This window comes from Manis pentadactyla, chromosome 13, assembly GCF_030020395.1.
Source record: "Manis pentadactyla isolate mManPen7 chromosome 13, mManPen7.hap1, whole genome shotgun sequence".
Lineage (NCBI taxonomy): Eukaryota > Metazoa > Chordata > Mammalia > Pholidota > Manidae > Manis > Manis pentadactyla.
Genome location: NC_080031.1, coordinates 93733464 through 93755325, shown reverse-complemented (window position 1 = coordinate 93755325; position 21862 = coordinate 93733464). Strand labels below are relative to the sequence as shown.

The window sequence follows — 21862 nt, the reverse complement described above, 5'->3', positions numbered from 1 at the left end:
TGAAAAGCTTCTGTACAGCAAATGACACCATCAGAAGAACAAAAAGGCACCCTACAGTATGGTAGAATATATTCACAAATAATTTATCTAATAAGGGGTTAGCATCCAAAATACATAAAGAATTCACATGCCTCAACATCCAAAAAACAAATAACCTGATTAAAAAATGGGCAGAGGTTCTGAACTGCCACATCTCCAAAGAAATTTGGATGGTCAACCGGCCCACTAAAAGATGCTCCATATGGTTAATCATCAGGGAAATGCAAATTAATACCACCTCACATCAGTTAGGACGGCCAACATTCAAAAGACAAGTAACAACAAATACCGGTGAGGATGCAGAGAAAGGGGAACCCTCCTACACTGTTGGTGGAATGTAAATTGATACAACCATTGTGAAAAGCAGTATGGAGATTCCTCAAAAAACTAAAAATAGAAATTCCATTTGACCCAGGAATTTCAGTCCTAGGAATTGACCTGAAGAAAACAAGATCCCTCATTCGAAAAGATATATGCAGCACTGTGGTTATTGCTGCACGATTTACAATAGCCAAGATATGGAATCGACCTAAGTGTCCATCAATAGATGACTGGATAATGAAGATGTGGTACATAGACAAAATGTAAGATAATTGAGCATAAAAAGAAAATAAATCCTGCCATTTACAGCAACATGGTTGGAGCTACAGGGTATTATATTTAGTGAAATTAGCGAGGCAAAGAAAGATAAATACCAAATGATTTCACCCATTTGTAGAGTGTAAAAACAAAAGAAAAACTGAAGGATCAGAATAGCAGTAGATTCACAGACACTGAGAAGTGATTAGTGGTTACCAGTGGGGAGGTGTTGGGCAGGGTGAGTGGGGATGGAGAAGTGCTTAGATTAAGGGCACTATAATTCACAGTCACAACATAAGTAGGTCACAGGGAAGGCAGTACAGCATGGAAAATACAATCAATGACTCTATAACATCTTACTATGCTGATAGTGACCGTAATAGAGGGGATGAGGACTTCATAATATGGGTGAATGTTAAAACCCCTGTGTTGTTTGTATGAAACCATCACAAGGTTGTATATCAATGATATTCTAAAAAAATTTTTCTAAAAAGAGAACAGTTTGTACTGATGAATAAAATGGACTAACATGTTCAATTAGGAATTAAGGTTGAGATCTTGCATTCCACTACAGTATGGATTCACCAGCATACAAGTGCTTTGCCTGTGAAATCATGATTTCTCATTACTATATTAAATTGAAGTGCTAAAATTTTAACTCATGATCTCATGAAGTGTAAAAAATGTACCCTGAATCTATTGAGATGAAATAGGAAAAGTGTCTGAAAATCTCAAATGTCTGTATTGATGACAGTAAGAAATGTTTAAAAATTATAGATCAGAATCTGCAGCATGAAATAGAATGAAGATTAAGATACAAAAATATTCAGGGGATCTTGAATGAAACACCAGAGTGTTTGCATTTTACTTTTATTTAGCAGTACTTACAAATGTGTTTTTTACAGAAAATATTAGCTATGTTTTCACACTGAAAATTAGAATCATTTTCCTGATATCTCTTATTAGATTAGATGCCATACCTTCTACCAAAAATATGCAGACTGGGTCCAATTAGAGAAAGCTAGTGTGTTCACAACTTGTGTGAAATGGGGAGAAATGGATGGTGAACACCTGAACTTGCAGGGTAGGGAATAAGCCATCCTGAATGCCTCCCTTTTAGTCTTGGTCTCCAAGGGTTTGCACTCTCCTGGGACCTGAATAATAATGAAAGTCTGTTTAAGGAGGAGCTTTGGATATCGGGCCCCCTGGGATGCAGAGATTGCAAATAGTGTGTCTGTGACCACCTCACCCAACAGCCCTTCCCAGTCAGGAAGCACCAGCTGAGCCACCTCCCTGACAAACATGTTTCAGGTTTCCTTCCCATGGAAGTGACAAGACCCAGAAATGAAATCCTTCCTTTTCAGTGTTTCCTGTCGATGTACCTGGTCAACACAATGGAAAACCTGTTCATTTCCTGGATGCCTTCTCTGACTCCCAATTCCACACCCCCATTTCTGAAATGAATGTGTCAACAGCCTCTGGAACTCCCTCTGGAGTTCTAGAAGAGGATCCTTCTTTGCCTCTTCCAGCTCCTAGTGGCTCTAGACATTGCTTGGCTTGTGGCCACATCACTCATCACTCCACTTTCTGCTAAAGTTCCACGAATTTGTCTTCACATGGCCTTCTGTGTCTGTCTCTTCTCCTCTCCTGTCTCCTAAAATTTAACACCTGTCACTGGATTTAGAACCTACCTAGATAATCCAGGATGATCTCATCTTGAGACCCTTAATTATATCTGCAAAAACCCTTTTTCCAAATATGGTCAGTCACAGGCTGGGGGATGGTGAGCACCATTCAACCCAATACAACAGAATAAAGGGTTAGAACAGTAGTTCTCAACTGCCCTCTGGGGACACTTAGTGACATCTGGAGACATTTTTAATTATCACAACTCAGGGAAGGGGTGCCACTGGCATTGAATGGGTTGAGGCCAGGGGTGCTGCTGCTAAATGTCCTGTAATGCAAAAGACAGCCCCCACCACAATGACCTGGCTCAAAATGTCAAGGATGATGTATTTTGGAAGTGCTGGGATAAATGAAAGCCCTGGTAAAGTTGCAATTGGCTCTGCAGCCCAGCACGTCATTGGCTGGGTGACTTGGCTGTTCAAATCAGCTCCTCTGAGGCTCCGTGCTTCACTGTGAAATGGGATAAAATTGTACAGACCTTGTAGGGCTCTTCTAAGAACAGGAGCCCAGCAACTCATAAGCCATCACAATAAAGTTCTCTATTGTTGAGATCATTTTGCTCTCGGTGAATTCAACTTCTTGAATTCACAGTATGAGATTTCCCAGTTTTGGCAGTTTCCCAGACTGGAATATCTGACCAGGAAATCTTTTTCTAGACACAATGTAACAGGGATGCTTCAGGAATGGGAACATTCACAAAACCTTGACAATATGAATCAAACTCTTGAGGATGAGGATTTTGTGGTTTCCTTTTCTTGTTTTCTTTCAGTTTCTCATTCTCCTATGCCCAGAAAAATCCTCTAGGACCTGGTGTTTTGGTTATCTATTGCTCTGTAACAAATCACCCCAAACTGAGTGGCTGCAATACAACAGTGAGTGACTGTTTCTCAGGATCCCATGGTGTAGCTCCAGGCCAAAGGGGGTTTCAGTTCCAGGCAAGTTTACTCTGGATTCCCTGAGACTGAATAACGCCAACAGAACACAGCAGGTACAAAAGGGCTCATACCAAGCTTTATTCTTGCAGAGGTAGGTTGTGTTAGAATCACATCTGCACCCAGAAGTCTCCAGGCTCGTAGGACTGCGGGGGTAACTTGTCATGGGCTCCAATACCCAACCAAACCAGAGCCTAACAGGTATACTTTAGGATATTTACACAAAAACAAAAGGATTCTGTGTGACACTGGTGCACGAGCCTGACTGCCCCTCTCTTTATGCTGCCGCAGAGCCCGGAAGGCCTCCCAGACAGCTGGGTGTGGGCCAGGCCGCTGCAGTTACCAGTCCCTGTGGATTCTCTCTGATGCGTATCCTCAGTCTTCTTTGCTGGGTGCTGGGCATGTGGAGCACACAAGTCCATTACCAGCCAGATAAGGACATTGCAAAGGATCTTGCTTATAAGCTCTTATCTCTCTTAGGATAAGAACTGCAAGATTCTGTTTGGAGTAGGTACCTGAAATCAGTAAAGTACATTCTGAACCTCTACGACTGGTGCTATTGCTAGAAACCAGGGCATTAAACTTACCGTGACTCTGAACTTAGGCCTGTATTCTCAAGAATGTCGTAATATCCAAATTTATGGGCCTGTTTTGACAATAGTTCTTTTACTATCTCTGAACCAGAATCCTCAGACTCAGCATTGGGCTCCGAAAATTAGAAAGGATGGACTCAGAGGCTAAATATACCTTAGACCTGTCTTGCTTCTCAGTGTCCTTGATTACAATAATTTCTTTTTCTTCTGGATATTCCAGGTTTAAGTCACCTTCCAAACTGCAACCAGCAGCATCCTGTGGAGTGAAAGGTGTGATTCTTCTGAACAGCTGCTTTTTGAGACTTCTACAAGCTACCCCCACCCCCTGCCTCTAACCACTTCAAAGCATGAATGTTATGTCTCCTATTATTCCTTTTCTTTATAAAGGAGACGTTGGATTGTCGAGCACAGTAGTGTTGGAAGGAGATAAAGTTCCCTTCCGAATGACTCCCCTCCTCCTCCCCTCTTCCCCTGCCTCCCCTGCAAGGTATTCCCAAAGCCCTCGTCTCAGGAACCATATTCCATTAATCAGCAAACTTTTGGACAGGGTTAGGTTTGTCCTTCACTTTCCCAGCATGGTATCCTCCATGCTTTAATTCTTTTGGCCCTGCCAGCACCCTCAGTGGCTTCTAAAACGAGACTTTGTCTCAAGAGTGACAGCAGATTCTGAATCAGGGATCCCGGGCTCATGAGAATGACGGCTCTCCGCCTGAGTCCCCTGCACCTGTCCACCCTCTGCCACCGCCTTGCCCTTTCTCATACTGTCCCTGATCGCCCTCCGGCAGTGTCCCACCCAGCCCAGCTCAGGGGAGCAAAGAATACCGACCTTGGAGTTTTCATCTTCCACATTCAGGGTGCACACGTCAACAAAACATATCTGTATCAAATTAGGAGGGACCCTAGAGACATTGCCAAAGAGTGAGGGGAGGGCTCTGGCGGAGATCTGTGTAGTCGTGCATGGCAAGGGCCAGGACGGTGGGCAGTCAGCAGCCCAGAGAGGCATGTGGGCGTGTCTGAATGCAGGGACGGGCCCAGGAAATGGACCATTGAAGAAGTGATGTCACTGATGACACGCCCAGGAGAACCTCAATTGTGACCCGGACGGACAGAACCCAGCTCCTGGTTGCAGACCCCAGTCCAGCTCACTTGACCGGAGGCGCTCGACAGAGCAACATGTGGTCTTGTTTTGCGGAACCTTCTTGTTCTGCGGATCCTTCTGAAGGCGTAGGAGTCAGGGAAGCCGAGAGGGAGAGTCTTTCTGCTCAGCGTGGGCGTTGGCTCAGTGACCTCCTCCAACGCCTCTGTCCATGTCTCCTGAGGAGCCCCGAGGTAACGCACGGGCCACCCCAGTGCCAGGCCACAGTGTGACCCATCCCGGGCTGACCTTCCTGCTGGCCCTTCTTGTGTGCGGTGGGCGTGGGGCATGGGTGGGACGGAAGGCTGGAGAGGAGGGGGCAGTTAGTGACACCGCTCTGGTCTCATCATTCAGGATGTGGAGGTGTTGGGACCAGGTACTTCCACCAACGTCAACCCTGAGCCCGGGGGTGACCTTTCCTTCCCTGAGCGACTGGATGTCTACGCAGGCCACCCTGTGTGCCTGTTCTCGGGGGCAGGGCTGGGGGCCTACACTGCCCTCTGCGGGGAGGTCCACGCAACGGTGGGTGCCTCCTCCCCAGCTACCAGGTGATGGCTTTGCAGAGCTCCACCCTGGAGAGCGTGGAGGAGCTGGTGGATGGATTCACCTACTCCATCTCCTTGACCTGGGGCAGGCTGTCTACACCCCAGGACCCCGTTCCACACCTGGCAATCTGCCAGGGCCCTCCCACGAGAGTGGCCGACAGTCCCACTCCAGAGGGCCTGGAACCTCGTTCCCGGGGGCACCCCGTGCCTCTCCTTGTTCGCATCCCAGGGGGCTGGGGGATCTCGGGTGAGCTGCAAGCCTCCCTCGTCCTGGTGAGTCCTGGGTTTCCCACTGACTATATCCCTGCTGCCCCCCTCAGTGTGAACCTGAGCCAACTGTCCGTGGGACTGAGGTCCCCACGTGCAGGGCTCCCCGGACAGGAGTGAGGAGGAAGGGGAGAAAGCGCTCGGTACGAGTGGAACCAGCTGCAAACACCAGCCGGAGCGCTCCTGAGCTCACACTCCCTCCCGAGGACACCAACCAGCTGGCAGCTGTGAAGGGGAAGCAGGGACTGTTCAGGGGAAGAAAGCTGTCTTCAGCGACAACCTTCAGCCGGAACATTTCTTGGTCCCTACTCCCTGCAAGGGATGCTGACCAGCCGGCCACGGTGAAACCTACTGGGTTTCACCACTGCTTACCACCGTGGCCTGCACCATGCCTTGATTTCCCTCTTGCCTTCCCACTAAGCAAGAGTCACCTCAGAGCTCTGGATTTTTACTGCGACCCTACCAGTGTGCCCCTACTTTATGCCTTTTGGGAGTTGTAATCTAGACCCTAGTTTTCTTTGCACAAGGTTTAGCATAGTACACTTGGGATCATTCCTTGAGAGCCCCCTGCCTGTCCGATAAGTGCAGGGACTGTGTGACATCTCGCTGCCAGAGCCTTGGTCAGTCACAAGCCTGTTTCACTTCCCTGGGGCTACAGGTAGGGAAATGCCATAGCCCCAGGATGGCTGCCTCTAAGGAAGGGAGGTCAATAGCATAGAACCATTTACATGTTGGACTCAGGTTTCAGCCTGACTACTGCACAGACTTCACTTACATTATACAGGAGAAAGCGGCACAGCCCTAAGAGGACGGCTTTGAACGAGGAGCAGGGGAACTTTTTCCAAAGCCAGAGATAAAATTCAGAGGCTGCCACGGACATTTATTGGGGAGCGGGGGGTCTATACACTTACACACCAGTTTCTGCCACTGCCTGGGAATCACCCTGCTAGTCACCCACTGTAAGAAATCTGACCTGTGAGACAAGAGGTCAGGGGTCATCTGTGACTCTCCCATAGGCAGCAACCTAGCCGGAGGTTCACTCAGCGCCATCGGATCCATCGGCCAGAGCCGAGATCCAAGGACCACTGTCTACTAGTCCGGTCTGCCCTCCCAGTCTGCAGCTTACAAGAGGAAAGCAGGAGCTCCGTGCAGACACTCCCTGACATTCCCATCTATCCAGAGGTGGGAATCATGGATGGCACACACCGGGAAACTTTCAACACGACTTAAGACTGGTAGCCGACGATAATGGTCTTTTAGGTGGCTAACGGGTGCACAGACACATTTTTATTAGATAAAAAGAACACCATTTAGACAGGAATAAAAGTGTAGGTCTCCTACCTTGCGGTGGTGAGCATCGGGGTCCGTGACGCTGATGAAGTTAGAAGAGAGTAAGGAACACCCCCTGAATTACTCAGAGGCCAGGGTGGCCTGAAGAAGCAGGCTGGAAGTCAGAGAGACAGAAAGAGGGACACTCCTCATGGATATCCAGTCGGGCTGTCGGGGTCTGATTCCAAACACGCGGGCCTTTGAGAGGCCGCTGAAGCGCAGCCTCAGCCTAGGCTCTCGCAGGTGCCCAAGGCCTCCCTCAGCTCCTCGCGTCCAAGGAGATGCCTCTGAAAGGGAATCCTGGCCTCCACTCAGGTGACTTTCCCGGCTCCCAAGGGAGATGGGGGAACCTCTGAGGGAGACGCAGGGGAACCTGTCGCTCGAGACTTTAAGATCGGCAGCCAGGCTAGTCCCATTTAAGTGGCTGACGAGCACCCGATGCTGTGTGCCATAGACGGCTTCCTTCTATAAGGACAGTGAAAGAAAAGGCAGGCTCGGATGCCTATACTCATCTCTGAAGTTATCCTGGACAAGCCCCCAAAAATGATGCAGCTTCTCACACCACAATGGTAGAAACTAGAAATAAATGACACAAATAAAACGAAAAAGCATACCATCACATGGAGGCTTAACAACATGTTCTTAAATAACCAATGGATCAATGACCAAATAAAAAGAGAGGTCAAACAGTATATGGAGAAAAGTGACAACAATTATTCAGCGACACAAAATCTGTGGGACACAGACAATGCGGTGCTAAGAGGGAAGTATATTGCAATACAGGCCTACCTCAGGAAAGAAGGACAATCCCGTATGAACAGTCTAAACTCACAATTATCACAACTAGAAAAAGAAGAACAAATGAGGCCCAAAGTCAACAGGAGGAGGAACATAATAAAGATTAGAGCAGAAATAAATAAAATCGAGAAGAATAAAACAATACAAAGAATCAGTGAAAGCAGGAGCTGGTTCTTCGAGAAAATAAACAAAATAGATAAACCCCTAGCCAGAGTAATCAAGAAAAAAAGAGAGCCTGCACACATAAACAGAATCAGAAATGAGAAAGGAAAATTCACTACAGAAACCACAGAAATACAAAGAATTATTAGAGAATACGATGAAAAATTGTATGCTAACAAACTGGATAACCTAGAAGAAATGGACAACTTTCTAGAAAAATGCAACCTTCCAAGGCTAACCCAGAAGGAACAAAATCTGAACAGACCGATTACCAGCAACAAAACTGAACTGGTAATCAAAAAACTACCTAAGAACCAAAAACCTGAGCCAGATGGCTTCACTGCTGACTTTAATCAAACACTTGGTGAAGATCAAATACTCATCCTCCTTAAACTTCTCCAAAAAGCAGAAGAGGAAGGAATATTTCCAAACTCAATCTACGAGGCCAGCATCACCTTAATACCAAAACCGGTCAAAGACACCACAAAAAAATGGAAATTACAGACCAATATCACTGACAAACATAGATGCAAAAATACTCAACAAAATATTAGCATAGCAAATTCAAAAATACATCAAAAAGATCATCCATCATAATCAAGTAGGATTTATTCCAGGGATGCAGGGATGGTACAGTATTAGAAAATCTATCAACATCATCCACCATATCAACAAAAAGGAGGACAAAAACCACACAATCATCTCCACAGATGCCAAAAGAGGCATTCGACAAAATTCAACATCCATTCATGATAAAAACTCTCAACAAAATGGGTATAGAGGGCAAGTACCTCAACATAATAAAGGCCATATATGACAAGCCCACAGCTAACATCATACTTAACAGTGAGAACCTGAAAGCTTTTCCTCTAAGATCGGGAACAAGACAAAGATGCCCACTCTCCACCACTGTTATTCAACATAGTACTGGAGGTCCTAGCCATGGCAGTCAGACAAACAAAGAAACACAAGGCATCCAGATTGGTAAAGAAGTCAAACTCTCACTATTTGCAGATGACATGATATTGTACATAAAAAAACCCTAAAGACTCTACTCCAAAACTACTAGAACTAATAACAGAACACAGCAAAGTTGCAGGATACAACTTTATTTAACACACAGAAATTTGTGGCTTTCCTATACAGTAACAATGAACCAATAGAAAGAGAAATCAGGAAAACAATTCCATTCACAACTGCATCAAAAATAATAAAATACCTAGGAATAAACCGAACCAAAGAAGGGAAAGACCTATACCCTGAAAACTACAAGACACTCTCAAGAGAAATTAAAGAGGACACTAACAAATGGAAACTCATCCCATGCTCTTGGCTAGGAAGAATATCGTCAAAATGGCCATCCTGCCCTAAGCAATATACAGATTTCATGCAATCCCTATCAAATTACCAACAGCATTCTTCAACGAACTGGAACAAATAGTTCTAAAATTCATATGGAACCACCAAAGACCCCGAAGAGCCAAAGCAATCCTGAGAAGGAAGAATAAAGTAGGGGGGATCTTGCTCCCAACTTCAAGCTCTACTACAAAGCCACAGTAATCAAGACAATTTGGTACTGGCACAAGAACAGAGCCACAGACCAGTGGAACAGAATAGAGAGTCTGGATATTAACCCAAACATATATGGTCAATTAATATACAATAATGGAGCTGTGGATATACAATGGGGAAATGACAGCCTCTTGAACAGGTGGTGTTGGCAAAACTGGACAGCTACATGTTAAGAGAATGAAACTGGATCATTGTCTCACCCCATACACAAAAGTAAATAAGAAATGGATCAAAGACCTGAATGTAAGTCATGAAACCATAAAACTCTTACAAAAAAACATAGGCAAAAAATCTCTTGGACATAAACATGAGCAACTTTTTCATGAACATATCTCCCAGGCAAGGGAAACAAGAGCAAAAATGAACAGTGCAACTATATCAAGCTCAAAAGCTTCTGTACAGCAAAGGACACCAGCAATAGAACAAAAAGACATCAAACAGTATGGGAGAATATATTCATAAATGACAGATCCGATAAAGGCTTGACATCCAAAATATATAAAGAGCTCACACATCTGAACAAACAGAAAGCAAATAGTCCAATTGAAAAATGGGCAGAGGAGCTGAATAGACAGTTCTCTAAAGAAGAAATCCAGATGGCCAACAGGTACATGAAAAGATGCTCCACATCGCTAGTCATCAGAGAAATGCAAATTTAAAAAACCACAATGAGATATCACCTCACACCAGTAAGGATCGCCACCATCCAAAAGACAAAAAATAACAAATGTTGGTGAGGTTGTGGAGAAAGGGGAACCCTCCTACACTGCTGGTGGGAATGTAAATTAGTTCAAACATTGTGGAAAGCAGTATGGAGGTTCCTCAAAAAGCTCAAAATAGAAATACCATTTGACCCAGGAATCCCACTCCTAGGAATTCACCCTAAGAATGCACCAGCCCATTTTGAAAAAGACGGATGCACCCCTATGTTTATCACAGCACTATTTACAATAGCCAAGAATTGGAAACAACCTAAGTGTCCATCAGTAGATGAATGGATAAAGATGTGGTACATATACACAATGCTATATTATTCAGCTGTAAGAAGTAAACAAATCCTACTGTTTGCAACAACATGGATGGAGCTGGAGGGTATTATGCTCAGTGAAATAATCCAGGTGGAGAAAGACAAGTATCAAATGATTTCACTCATCTGTGGAGTATAAGCACAACGAAAAAGCTGAAAGAACACAAAACAGCAGCAGATTCACAGAACCAAAGAATGGACTAATAGTTACCAAAGGGAAAGGGACTGGGGAGGAAGGGTTGGAAGGGAGGGACAAGGGCGGGAAAAAAAGAAAGGGGGCATTACGATTAACATGTATAGTGGTGGGGGGCACGGGGAGGGCTGTGCAACACAGAGAAGACAAGTAGTGATTTTACAGCATCTTACTATGTTGATGGACAGTGACTGTGAACGGGGATGTGGGGAGGACTTGGTGAAGGGGGAGCCTAGTAAACATAATGTCCTTCATGTAATAGTAGATTAATGATACCAAAATAAAATTTTTTAAAAAAACATAGGCAAAAGTCTCATGGACATAAACATGAGTGACTTCTTCATGAACATATCTCCCCGAGCAATGGAAACAAAAGCAAAAATGAACAGGTGAGACTATATCAAGCTGAAAAGCTTTTGTACAGCAAAGGACAACACCAATAGAACAAAAAGACATCCTACAGTACGGGAGAATATATTCATAAATGACAGACCCCATAAAGGGTTGACATCCAAAATACACGAAGAGCTCAAGCACCTCAACAAACAAAAAGGAAATAATCCCATTTAAAAATGGGCAGAGTTGCTGAACAGACAGTCCTCCAAAGAAGCAAATAGGATGGCCATCAGGCACATGAAAAGATGCTCCACATCCCTAATCATCAGAGAAATGCAAATTAAAACCACAATGAGGTATCACCTCACACCAGTCAGGATTGCCAACATCCAAAAATGTTTGCTTTAGCACAATATCCAGAATAGGCACAAAAAACAAATGTCCACTATATGTTCCTGGAGCACTCCAGCCCACTACTCCCTCCCCAACTTAAACTGTCCAACCCCTTCAAAAACAGGAACATAAATTCCTAATCTCTACTTTCCGAAGTCTTCCCAACTTTTTCCAGTATCTCTGCACTTAACCAGATGCAAACACACCAATGTTCTAAAATGGTGTCCTCTTGGAGACTTGCTGATACAAATACCTAGCTTAACTTCTCCACACTGGCTGCATCTTTCAAGAGAATAAACCCAAACCCTCTTGACCGGCCAGTGTTGGGATCCATTTTTATTGTACAGTCAACGACCTCTCCAAATTTGGTAAAATAATCCTTTAGGTCCTTTTTGCTGGTATCCCAGCTCAGGCCACCAACGAACATTTTTCTGAAATCGTAGGTTGAGAGACACACGACAAATCTTGTAAGAAAACTGTTAACCTGGCCCTGACACAGCTTTCACTGAAAGAATTACACAGAAACCACTACCCAGGACAGAACAAGGTCCACCCTCGGAGTCCATAAGGGTCCTACTTTTTGGAAACATGTTAACTCCACTACCGTCCCAAACTCCACCTTAGCCTTAACTAATACTTTCAGGAGAAAGAGTGCACCCCCAGGCTGGGCGAAGCTAAGGGACAACCTGGCCAGAGGTACGGGCCCTGAGCACGTACAACTGAAGGGATTTGTCTAACCAGCACGTTTCCAAAGGCAACCGCGCGGGCACAACTTCACCACATCCGAGGCCTCGCTCTCAAGGAACTCGGGGCTTCCGCGGCCGAGCCCGCCTTCCGACCGTGGCTTCGTCCCGGGCAGGAGGCCGAGGCTACAGGCCCCGCCGCGCGCCAACTCCTCCCACACCGCCCAGCCAGGGTCCGAGCGCACTCCGTTAACGGGCCGCCCGACCCCGGCTCCGCGTCCCACGCGAGCAACACTGGGGCGGCGCTAAAGTCAACCCAACAAACTCCTGCAAACGGCGGCGCGGATCGGCGCGGAGGAGCTGCTCCCCGGGCCACAAGCAGGCCCCGGCCGCCGCCGCTGCCCCTTCCCCCGCCGCTTGGCGCTAACAAAAGGCGGCGCCCCAGTCGGCCCGTGGCCGAACCTACCCCGCATCCTCCTCGTTCTTGCTGGCGTTTATTTGGTCGCCCTCGGCGCCATTCTGGTTTCCGGCTGGAGGCGCCGCGTTCCCGCCTCCGGCGCCCGCTGCGGCCCCTGTGACGGTGGAGGCTGGCGACTCCCCTTCGGGGGCGGCCTCATGTCCGTTCTCCGTGGCGCCCGTCGTCTCCATGGGCTGCTCCTCACTCGCTTCCGACGTGCTAGGCCAAGGCGTGGCGGCTCCTGCAAAGAGAACCCACATGCAGCCCCAGCGCGTCAGAACGGTGCGGCTCCCGCCGGGGCCCCCGCCCGCCGCCCGCGGTCCCAGCCGCTCACCTCGCCGCCGCCGACGCCGCGAGGCCCACTCGTCCCCGCCCGCCGGGAAGGTGTCACATGCTCGGCGGCGCTCACCCTCGCGCTGCCGGGCCACGTCTCCGGCAGCCTACGGAGCCGCTCCGATCTCGCGACCTCTTTCTCGGCCGCAGCCGCACGGAGCCCACCAACATACAGGAACGCACCACCCGCGCAGTGCCGCCGCCTGACAATGCCTACTCGTGGCGCTCTTTATAATGCCGGATCCGGGGTCCAACGGGCAACAACGTGCATGCTCATTGGCTCCGCTAGCCCGTCACTTAACCCCGTGCCGGCGTCCCATTGGCCATGGCGGTGCGTACACGCCAGACCCGGGCGGGTTTTGTCCTCGTTTTAGAACGCGCGCGAGCCCCAGTTTTGCAGTGATCTTGGGCCGGTCAGACTTCCTCGATCCAAGGCGGCTAGGTCCGAGCCTGGTCCATTACGTATGAGCTCTTATTATTGAATAAGGAACAATAGTGTATTGTTGGAATGCCCTCTCTATCCCCGACTCAGGTGTTTCTGTCCCCAAACCAGGTGTTTTCCATGATATCTTGTTTAATCCTCACAACAACCATATGTACATATTATCGTAACACAATGACAGAGCCTGAAAGCAATTAGAAACTTGACCCAAGTCATGCAGATAAAGAAAGAGCAGAGCCATAAATTAATGCCTTGTCTTTGGACTACAGAACTGCTATAGAAAATGATGGTAAGGAACAACTGGTAACCTGCGTACATTCAAAATTCTGGAAATAGAAAAAGAAATCACCAAATGACAAAGATTTTCAACGTCATCTTCACCTCCAGTTAACTCTTGATCCTTTCAGGATATAGAAAGCAGAAGTTACCTAAGCCATAGAAAAGCTCCAAATTTACTTCTCCAATTCTTTTTCTGATTTAATGTAAAAGAGTTGTGGGTAAAATTGAAATATTTCCAGAATCTCTCACCTGGCTTTGGGCCATCTGCATATCAATAGGTAATTACAAGGGGTGGGAGGGTTTATCTGGACCAGAGAGGTTGGGTGGAGCTCTCTTCCGCTGCAGCCTGGTCCAGAGGCAGACTGGACGACTGCTTGTAAGAAATAAATGGGTTTCTTAACTTTATTTCTCCCTTTGACTGATTTCGCTTTTACAGGTATTTTGCCCTGGGATTTTCCCCGGAAGTTACAGAGTATTTAGATTTCAGAGAACTAATGTCACAAAGATCTAACATTAACTTCAGGGAAATAATAATCAAACAGAATTGGAGTAAACTATGCATGTGAGCAAATGACTTCAGAATTGTTCAATTCTTCCTCTTTCTCTATGTCTAAACCAGGAATAGGACATTTCCTCAAGTCATAATAGCATTGAATAGTACCACATTTTCAGTTACTTTCTTTCTTGATCATTTGATTGTTAAAACTAGTTGCTTTAGAATATCTCTGCAGCAACCTCCATATTCCCCAATTAGAGTTTTTGGTTGTTTAATGTTTTTGGCCTTTCCATAGACACTTATGCTTACTATAAATTCCTTTCCTATAAAACTGATTATTCTTCTGTTACGGAAACCTATTGGTTCTGTGAGGGTACTCTCTTAGGATCCTGGCCTTTCTGAAAGTTATCCTGAAATGGGAGCAGATCGTAAACAAAAGGCACATGGTCCCTTTCACAATCAACACCCTTGTCACTTTTTGGAATAAAAATATGCCCTGGTCAAGGTCATCCCTACTTCTTGATCCACCAACAAGATTAATCTTTACAGCCTCAAGTTAAACATTACTGGTGGGGCTCTTGTTAATCCACTAATTTACATTCTCAAATCTGCCCCTCTCCCAATATCAGAGAATATAGAGGTCAGCTCTGAGCATCCCTCTTCTATTTGGTTCAAATTATGTTGCATCTAGAAGAATCTTTAATCTGTGATGTGGAATTTAACTTTCACCTTGTTTCATCAGAGATTTTTTCCCCTCTATGTGATACATTTTGTCCATTTCTATAGGCTTCTGGAGAGAAATAAGGCAAACCTACTCTCTTTCTACCATCTTTTCAGAAACTTCTCTGATTTGAATATTTAAATACCTGATAAAATATTGAATATTCATCAAAATGCTGATTAAATGCCATATATTTAAATAAGCAAAGCTATATATTATTGAATATCAAAAAAGATACCAAAAATGCAAATATCTAAAATTTTTTATATTAATCACTGAGATTAATTTTTTTCTCAAATATCTAAGATCTCTTCTGATATTAATCACTGAAATTAATTAATTAATTAAGCTTTTTTCAAAATGCAAACCTTTGACACAAGCTTGAGAAATCACATCACACTCCCTTATTAACCAATGGCTTCACAGGAGTCCTGGTGAGTACAGGTCATGCAGCTCAAGCAGAGCTGAAGTCTAACCAGTGTGTGACTACCGTGTGCCAGGAGCTCTGTGTGCTCCACTGAACCACTGGTGATGGGAGTCTTTATTGTGAACCAAATGGTGCATAATCCAGATCCAAAATCTCATCCTGCATCTGCATTTTTAGATCAATCCTAGCACCAAATGTCACAGATTGGGACTAACTCTGAGAAGGATCATGGCCTGCAGGACTGTTCTTGTGATAAATACCTGAAAGGAAGAACAAAGGAGCCAGAGTCAGGAAGAGGGAGAAGACGATGTGCAATGCAGTCTCAAAGGAAGTCCCAGCCCTCTCTGCAGGGGGCTGAAGCTGGGGTGACCCTTCAGAATTGTCTCAAGTTGGGACAAAAGGTAGAGACTTAATACCCCAAACACCTATCTGTCACTGGAGATGAGCCATCCTGGGAAGGGGGCATGATTTGGGCAAGACAGTTCTCTTCAGAGGAGGCAATGCCAGCAAAGGGTTGGCATCTGAGGGCTTTCTGCTTGCAGCCCACCCAGTATCAGGGGAATAAGTTCTTCCTTCATAAAGAGTATCTGGGTATTTATCAAGGAGACTATGACAAGCAAAACATAATGACTTTTGTGTGATAGTGTTTTAAAACACAGATGTGTACACAATAAAAATGTCAATGTTCAACTGTTACATAAATACTTAAAAACTGACAACTATAAAAGCCTCAATTCAACCTAGAGGTTATGAGGATCAAATATGAGACTGAGTGTCATGCCTGGAACTCAGTAAATGTTTTTCAAACTAAATATAAGAAAGACTGACCATTAATGTTCCCATTTGAAAATATACACATAAATCCAGCATCATAAACAGATGTTTATAAGGAATCTCATACCATAGAAATTCAATGAAGTTTCTGGTTGAACTGGGCCAGGTTTTGTCTGAAAACAGGAGGAAAGAATGAAGAGATTTTAATGAAGAGTCTGCTTCTAAAGGGGAAGGCAGGCTTTAGGAAAACAGGGGAGCAGGAAGCTACCTGTGACTAGCAGCAGGAAGTTACTCCTGTCCCAAGCCCTGAGGAAGCAAAGGTAGGGACAAGAAGTTACTGGAAAGGTCCTAGCTGCAAGAGATAGCTGTCTGACAGGAGCTAAGGCTCTGAGCAGAGGATCAAGGACACAGCCAACCTGCCCAGTGACCCAGCAGACAGAGATGTAGGGAGATACATTCCCCAGGTCTCTCCTTTCACCTTCCCCTGTCTTGTGGAGCCTCCCATTTAGCCAACCCCAAGAAGAAGTCAGAGGACATGAAAGTCAGCAATTTGGGCACAAAGAAGGGTGGAACTGTAGACACAGAGAATATCCACCACAGTGCCTTTCACAATTGCTTGCTGAAATCTAAGACACAACCTTGGGTTTTAGATGTAATTATGTATGTACATCAGAGCAAATAGAAAGGTGCTATTTTTAAAAAGGGCATTTTATTGATTCACTATTCCTGTCTTGGAGAGGGTGTGGCTGAGGACATTGCCAAAGTCAAAAGGACCAAGGAACAAAGAGAATAGAGAGGGGGGTGGGAAAGGAATTTCATATCCTTGAACAACTGAGGCACTTTGAGATTCTTTTTTGGGAAAATAAGGAAGGTTATCCTCTGTGGAGGTGGGTCCTGAGCACATACCACAGCCCCTCCTCCTGCCCTTGTTCAGGGGTCTGTACACAGAGGTGTTACAGAGAATCTGTCCAGCCACTCCCCCAGAGTGGTCTCCCCATTTGGCTTGGATTTCCTCTCTTTTCAGGACAGAGGAAACCATCCAAACAGCAGTATTTACAGCATTTCCCCTATGTGTCATCAATATTCCTTATATGGTATAAAGAAAATGGAAGTTCCTATGGCCAGGATCCTCACCTGACATTAATCTACCTTATGATGTAATTGACCACTGAGTAGGCTAATGCCTACACACCCATTGGCAATTAGCCATTATTGTCTGTGCTACTATATAAAGTGCTCTGCCCAGTTCTCTGCCTAGAGGTGAAGGCTGAGGTGAATTGGGGATTTCAGACTTGCCAGATGCAGACATGATTCTAGCACTTGGCCTGCCACTATGAGAATAAAGCTTGGTATAAACCCTTTTACACATAATGTTCCATTGTTGTTATTCGATCTTGAGAAATACAGAGTGAACTTTCTTGGGGCTGAAACCCTCCAGCAAGACATTTAGCATAGTCAGAAAGACTCACTGAAGACTGAAAAATTGAATGAACTTCCCTCATGAGAGGGGTATGTTATCAGGCTACCCCTATGGATGGGGAGACACCCAGGTACCCCACAGTGGGCATATGGTCCAAGGTGACTTTCCTCCTATAGGAGTGGACCCCTTCCCAGGACTGGGGGGAGGTGGAGGTGATGCAGTAGAGGAGGTCCTCTGAAAAATAGGGATGTCCTTGGAGAAAGACAGTGCCCACGTGGCAGCAGGAACCATGGGTTGGCTATTCCTCACAGTGTTTAAGAAGGGCCATAAAGGAAAATGCATTGCTGCAAGAAATACCAAAGGTAAAGGTCATAAAGGAGGAAAATAATTCATTGATGATTGACATGGCATTGCTGCAAGGTGCTATGGAGATGGTAAAGTATGTAATTGTAGCACAAAAAGAGTCAGAACAAGAACGCAGGCTGTGAGGTGCTGTGGAAGAAACAAAAGGTTTGTTCAACGATACGGCCCTGTTGTGTGGCATTGTGAAAGAGGTAAAGGCCATGAAGGAGATGATGAAACCCAGCAAGAAGCACAAGGAAAGGCAGTCCGAGAACACAAGCTGTGGGGTGCTGAGGAGGAGGTAAAAGATTCTTTGCAGAATGAGATGACAGCACTACAGGTGCTGCAGAAGAGGCAAAGGCCATGAAGAAGGACATACTCCTGTGAGAAGCATGAGAAGAGACAGCATGAGAACACCAGCTGCGAGGTATTGAGGAGGTCAGAGAGCTGTTGAACGCTGAGATAGCAACGCCGTGAGGCACTGCAGAAAAGGTAAAAGATGTAGCAGAGGAGGCATTCTGTGGAACAAGAGAGCTGTCAGCCCAGAAATAGAGGAGCTGAAGGACAACAAAGAGGTCGAGGTGGTGACTGAGGCACCAACCCCTCCTCTATTGAAATCCCTTCCAGTTGTAGTCAAGAAAGTAAAGACACAGCAACCATGAACTCCTCAGGGAGAGGTGCAACTCCCTCCCCAGGCTATGAATCTCACTATGATCTGCCCCTATACGCAGATAGAGCTGGTAGATTTGGGCTGCCAGTTTCAGCAGAAACCCTCGGAGTCCCTATCAGCCTGACTCCTGTGCATTTGGGATGTACGGATAGATAGTATCCTCCTCCCTGGAGCAGAGATGGCAAAGCTCACTTTCCTGATAACTCATCCTGCCTTGTTGCAGCAAATGCAGAATGTATACCAGACCCCAGGGAATCATTCACTCCTCAAGTGGGCGATGGCCACACTTCACTTCACACTGTAGGGCACAATCACGGTGACTTACCATCCTCCCCTGCTAAATGGCAGGCATTTGCCAAGCTCCAACAGGTATTACAAGAGTTAGGTATGAAAAATGCCATTTATAGCCCAGTAAAATATGTCCTGAGAAGGAGTTGTTTATGGCAGGGATGAGGGATACAGTGTGGCAAATGGCTCCCCCATCCCTCTTTCAGCCTTTAGTGGCCATTCTTGTCCCTCCCTTAGGGCAGCCCATAAATGCAGCTACCTGTATTGTGGCAGATTTGGGGGAGGCAGAAGCGATGCAGGCATGGCAGGGAGTGTTGTTCTCTATGAGAGGAAGGGCTTTAAGGGTGCCTTGAGGTCACAAGGATGGAGATGTGTGTTGATTTAATAGGGGGTGCAGGAGCATACAGAAATAAATTGGGTGGGAAGTCAAAGAGAATCTTACTGTAGCTGGAGCAGCAATTTCAGTCTCTGAGGACCAAGAAGCAGAGGCTGGAGACAGGGCCACAAGTCCAGCCTGTGTGTCTGCAAGACTTCCTGCTGGAGAGGAGCTGCTCTCACCTGGACCTGCACAGGAAGATTGGGTGATACAGTTTGACTGATGGGAGGGTTGAGGCACCCGCCTTGGCGGAACAGTTGGGTACTGGAGGCCACATGTTGAAATATCAATTAATTGGTCCCTAGTGAATGTATAATGTGTTTTGGATCTGGTAAGACATAGGGGATGAATGCTCACTGGTTTATGGTAACCCTGAGTAGTTTCCTGGGACCCCCATTGTTTTAGATGGATATGCAGGTAAGGCTGTCAGAGTGAAACAAGCCTGAATCCCATCGGGAATAGGGCATCTACCGTCAAAAGAGTATACTGTGTATATCTCCCCCATTCCCAAATATATTTTGGGGTTAGATATCCTGCAGGGTTATGGTTGCAGATGACTGCAGGTGAGCTCAGACTGAGGATACATGTGGTGAACACAGTTCTGAGGGGACATGCGAAGCACCTGTCGGTAGCTTTGCCAAGACCTCAGTCAGTGACTAATATCAAGAAATATGAGTTGCCTGGAGGGCATAAAGAAATTGGAGAAACCCTCCAGGAACTGGAGGAGGTGGAAATTATAAAGACCTTTTAATTCCCTGGTGAGGCCAGGAAAAAACTAAATGGCTCTTGTCCTATGACTGTGGATTACAGAGAGCTGAATGAAGTTATACCCTCTCTGCATGCTGCCATCCCCTCCATTGCAGGCCTTTTAGGCACCCTCAGTCATGAACTGAGGACATATCTGGCTAATGCCTTCTTTTTCATTGACATAGCACAGGAAAGTCAAGAACAGTTTGCCTTCATGTGGGAAGGCCAGCAGTGGACATTCACTGTCCTTCCACAGGGGTACCTCCACAGCCCCACTATCGGTCATGGACTTGTAGCCCAGGACTTGCCAGCATGGTAGAAACCACCAATGGTGCGGCTGTACCATAATATTGATGATATCATGCTCACTTCTGATTCTCTGTCAGACCTAGAAGGTGTAGGCCCTAGATGGCTGCAACATCTACAGGAGAATGATGGGATATGAACAGCACCAAGGTTCAGGGACCTGGTTTGTCACTCAAATTCTTGCAAGTCATCTAATTGGATAAGTCTAAAGTTATCCCATAATTAATCATAGATCAAGTCCAGGCCTTTCCTATTCCTACAACTGTGGCATTGTTACAGGGGTCTTTTAGAATACTGGAGAGTATTCATCCCACAATTGGCACAAATTCTGAAGCCCTTATACCATTGGGTACAAAAGGGGATCAGGTGGGACTGGGATGAAACATGTACAGCTGCTTTTTGAAATTTACAAATTCAATGCAATCCCTATCAAAATGCCAATGGCATTCTCCAATGAACTAGAACAAATAGTTCTAAAATTCTTATGGAACCACAAAAGATCCCAAATAGCTCCCAAAGCAATCCTGAAAAAGAAGGACAAAGCTGGGGGGATTATGCTCCCTGACTTCAAGCTCTACTACAAAGCCACAGTAATCAAACAATTTGGTACTTGTACAAGAACAGACCCCTAGATCAATGGAACAGAGAGCCCAGATATAAACCCACACATATATGGTCAACCAGTATATGATAAAGAAGCCATGAATATACAACAGGGAAAAGACAGCCTCTTCAACAATTGGTATCGGGAAAACTCAACAACTACATGTAAAAGAATGAAACTGGATTATTGTCTAACTCCAAACACAAAAGTAAACTCAAAATGGATCAAAGACCTGAATGTAAATCATGAAACTGTAAAACTCTTAGAAGAAAACATAGGCAAAAATGTCTTGAATATAAGCATGAGCAACTTTTTCCTGGACACATCTTCTTGGGTAAGGGAAAATCAAAAATGAATAAGTGAGACTACATAAACTAAAAAGCTTCTGCATAGGAAGGGATACCATCAGCAGAACAAAAAGGCATCCTCCTGTATGAGAGAATAAATTCATAAATGACTCATCTGATGAGGGGTTAACATCCAAAATATATACAAACTCATATGACCCAACACCCAGAAAACAAATAACCCAATTTAAAAAATGGGCAGAGGACCTGAACAGGCATTTCTCCAAAGAAGAAATACAAACGGCCAACAGGCACAAGAAAATATGCTCCACATTGCTAATCATCAGGAAAATGCTCATTAAAACCACAATGAGATATCACCTCATACCAGTCAGAATGGCCCCTACCCAAAATAAAAGAAGTAACAAGTGTTAGCAGGGATGGGGAGAAAAGCAAACCCTTCCACACTGTTGATGGGTATGTCAACTGGTGCAGCAACTGTGGAAAGCAGTAATGGAGGTTCTTCAAAAGTCTAAAAGTAGAAATTCCATTCCACCCAATAATTCCACTTTAAGGAATGTTTATTGCTGCATTGTTTACAACAGCCAAAATATGGAAGCAACC

At 45.4% G+C, this 21862-nt stretch overlaps 1 protein-coding gene across 1 annotated transcript; it reads right to left on the bottom strand.

Annotated features, from left to right (window-relative positions):
• Positions 1-11824: 11824 nt before the first annotated feature.
• On the bottom strand, positions 11825-12986 carry LOC130680284 (heterogeneous nuclear ribonucleoprotein A/B-like). The gene is made up of 2 exons (XM_057490529.1): positions 12736-12986; positions 11825-12017 (listed from the first exon to the last, which is right to left on the bottom strand). The coding sequence occupies exons 1-2, from the start codon at positions 12984-12986 to the stop codon at positions 11840-11842; spliced, it is 429 nt and encodes a 142-aa protein (XP_057346512.1). The 3' UTR covers positions 11825-11839.
• Positions 12987-21862: the final 8876 nt, after the last annotated feature.

What these genes read in the sequence shown, in the direction of transcription:
- LOC130680284 (XM_057490529.1), bottom strand. Translation starts at nt 12,986, where the DNA reads ATGTGGGTTCTCTTTGCAGGAGCCGCCACGCCTTGGCCTAGCACGTCG. An exon ending in AAGAACGAGGAGGATGCGGG is followed by an intron (nt 12,018 to 12,735) that starts GTAGGTTCGGCC and finishes CTACGATTTCAG; the next exon opens with AAAAATGTTCGTTGGTGGCC.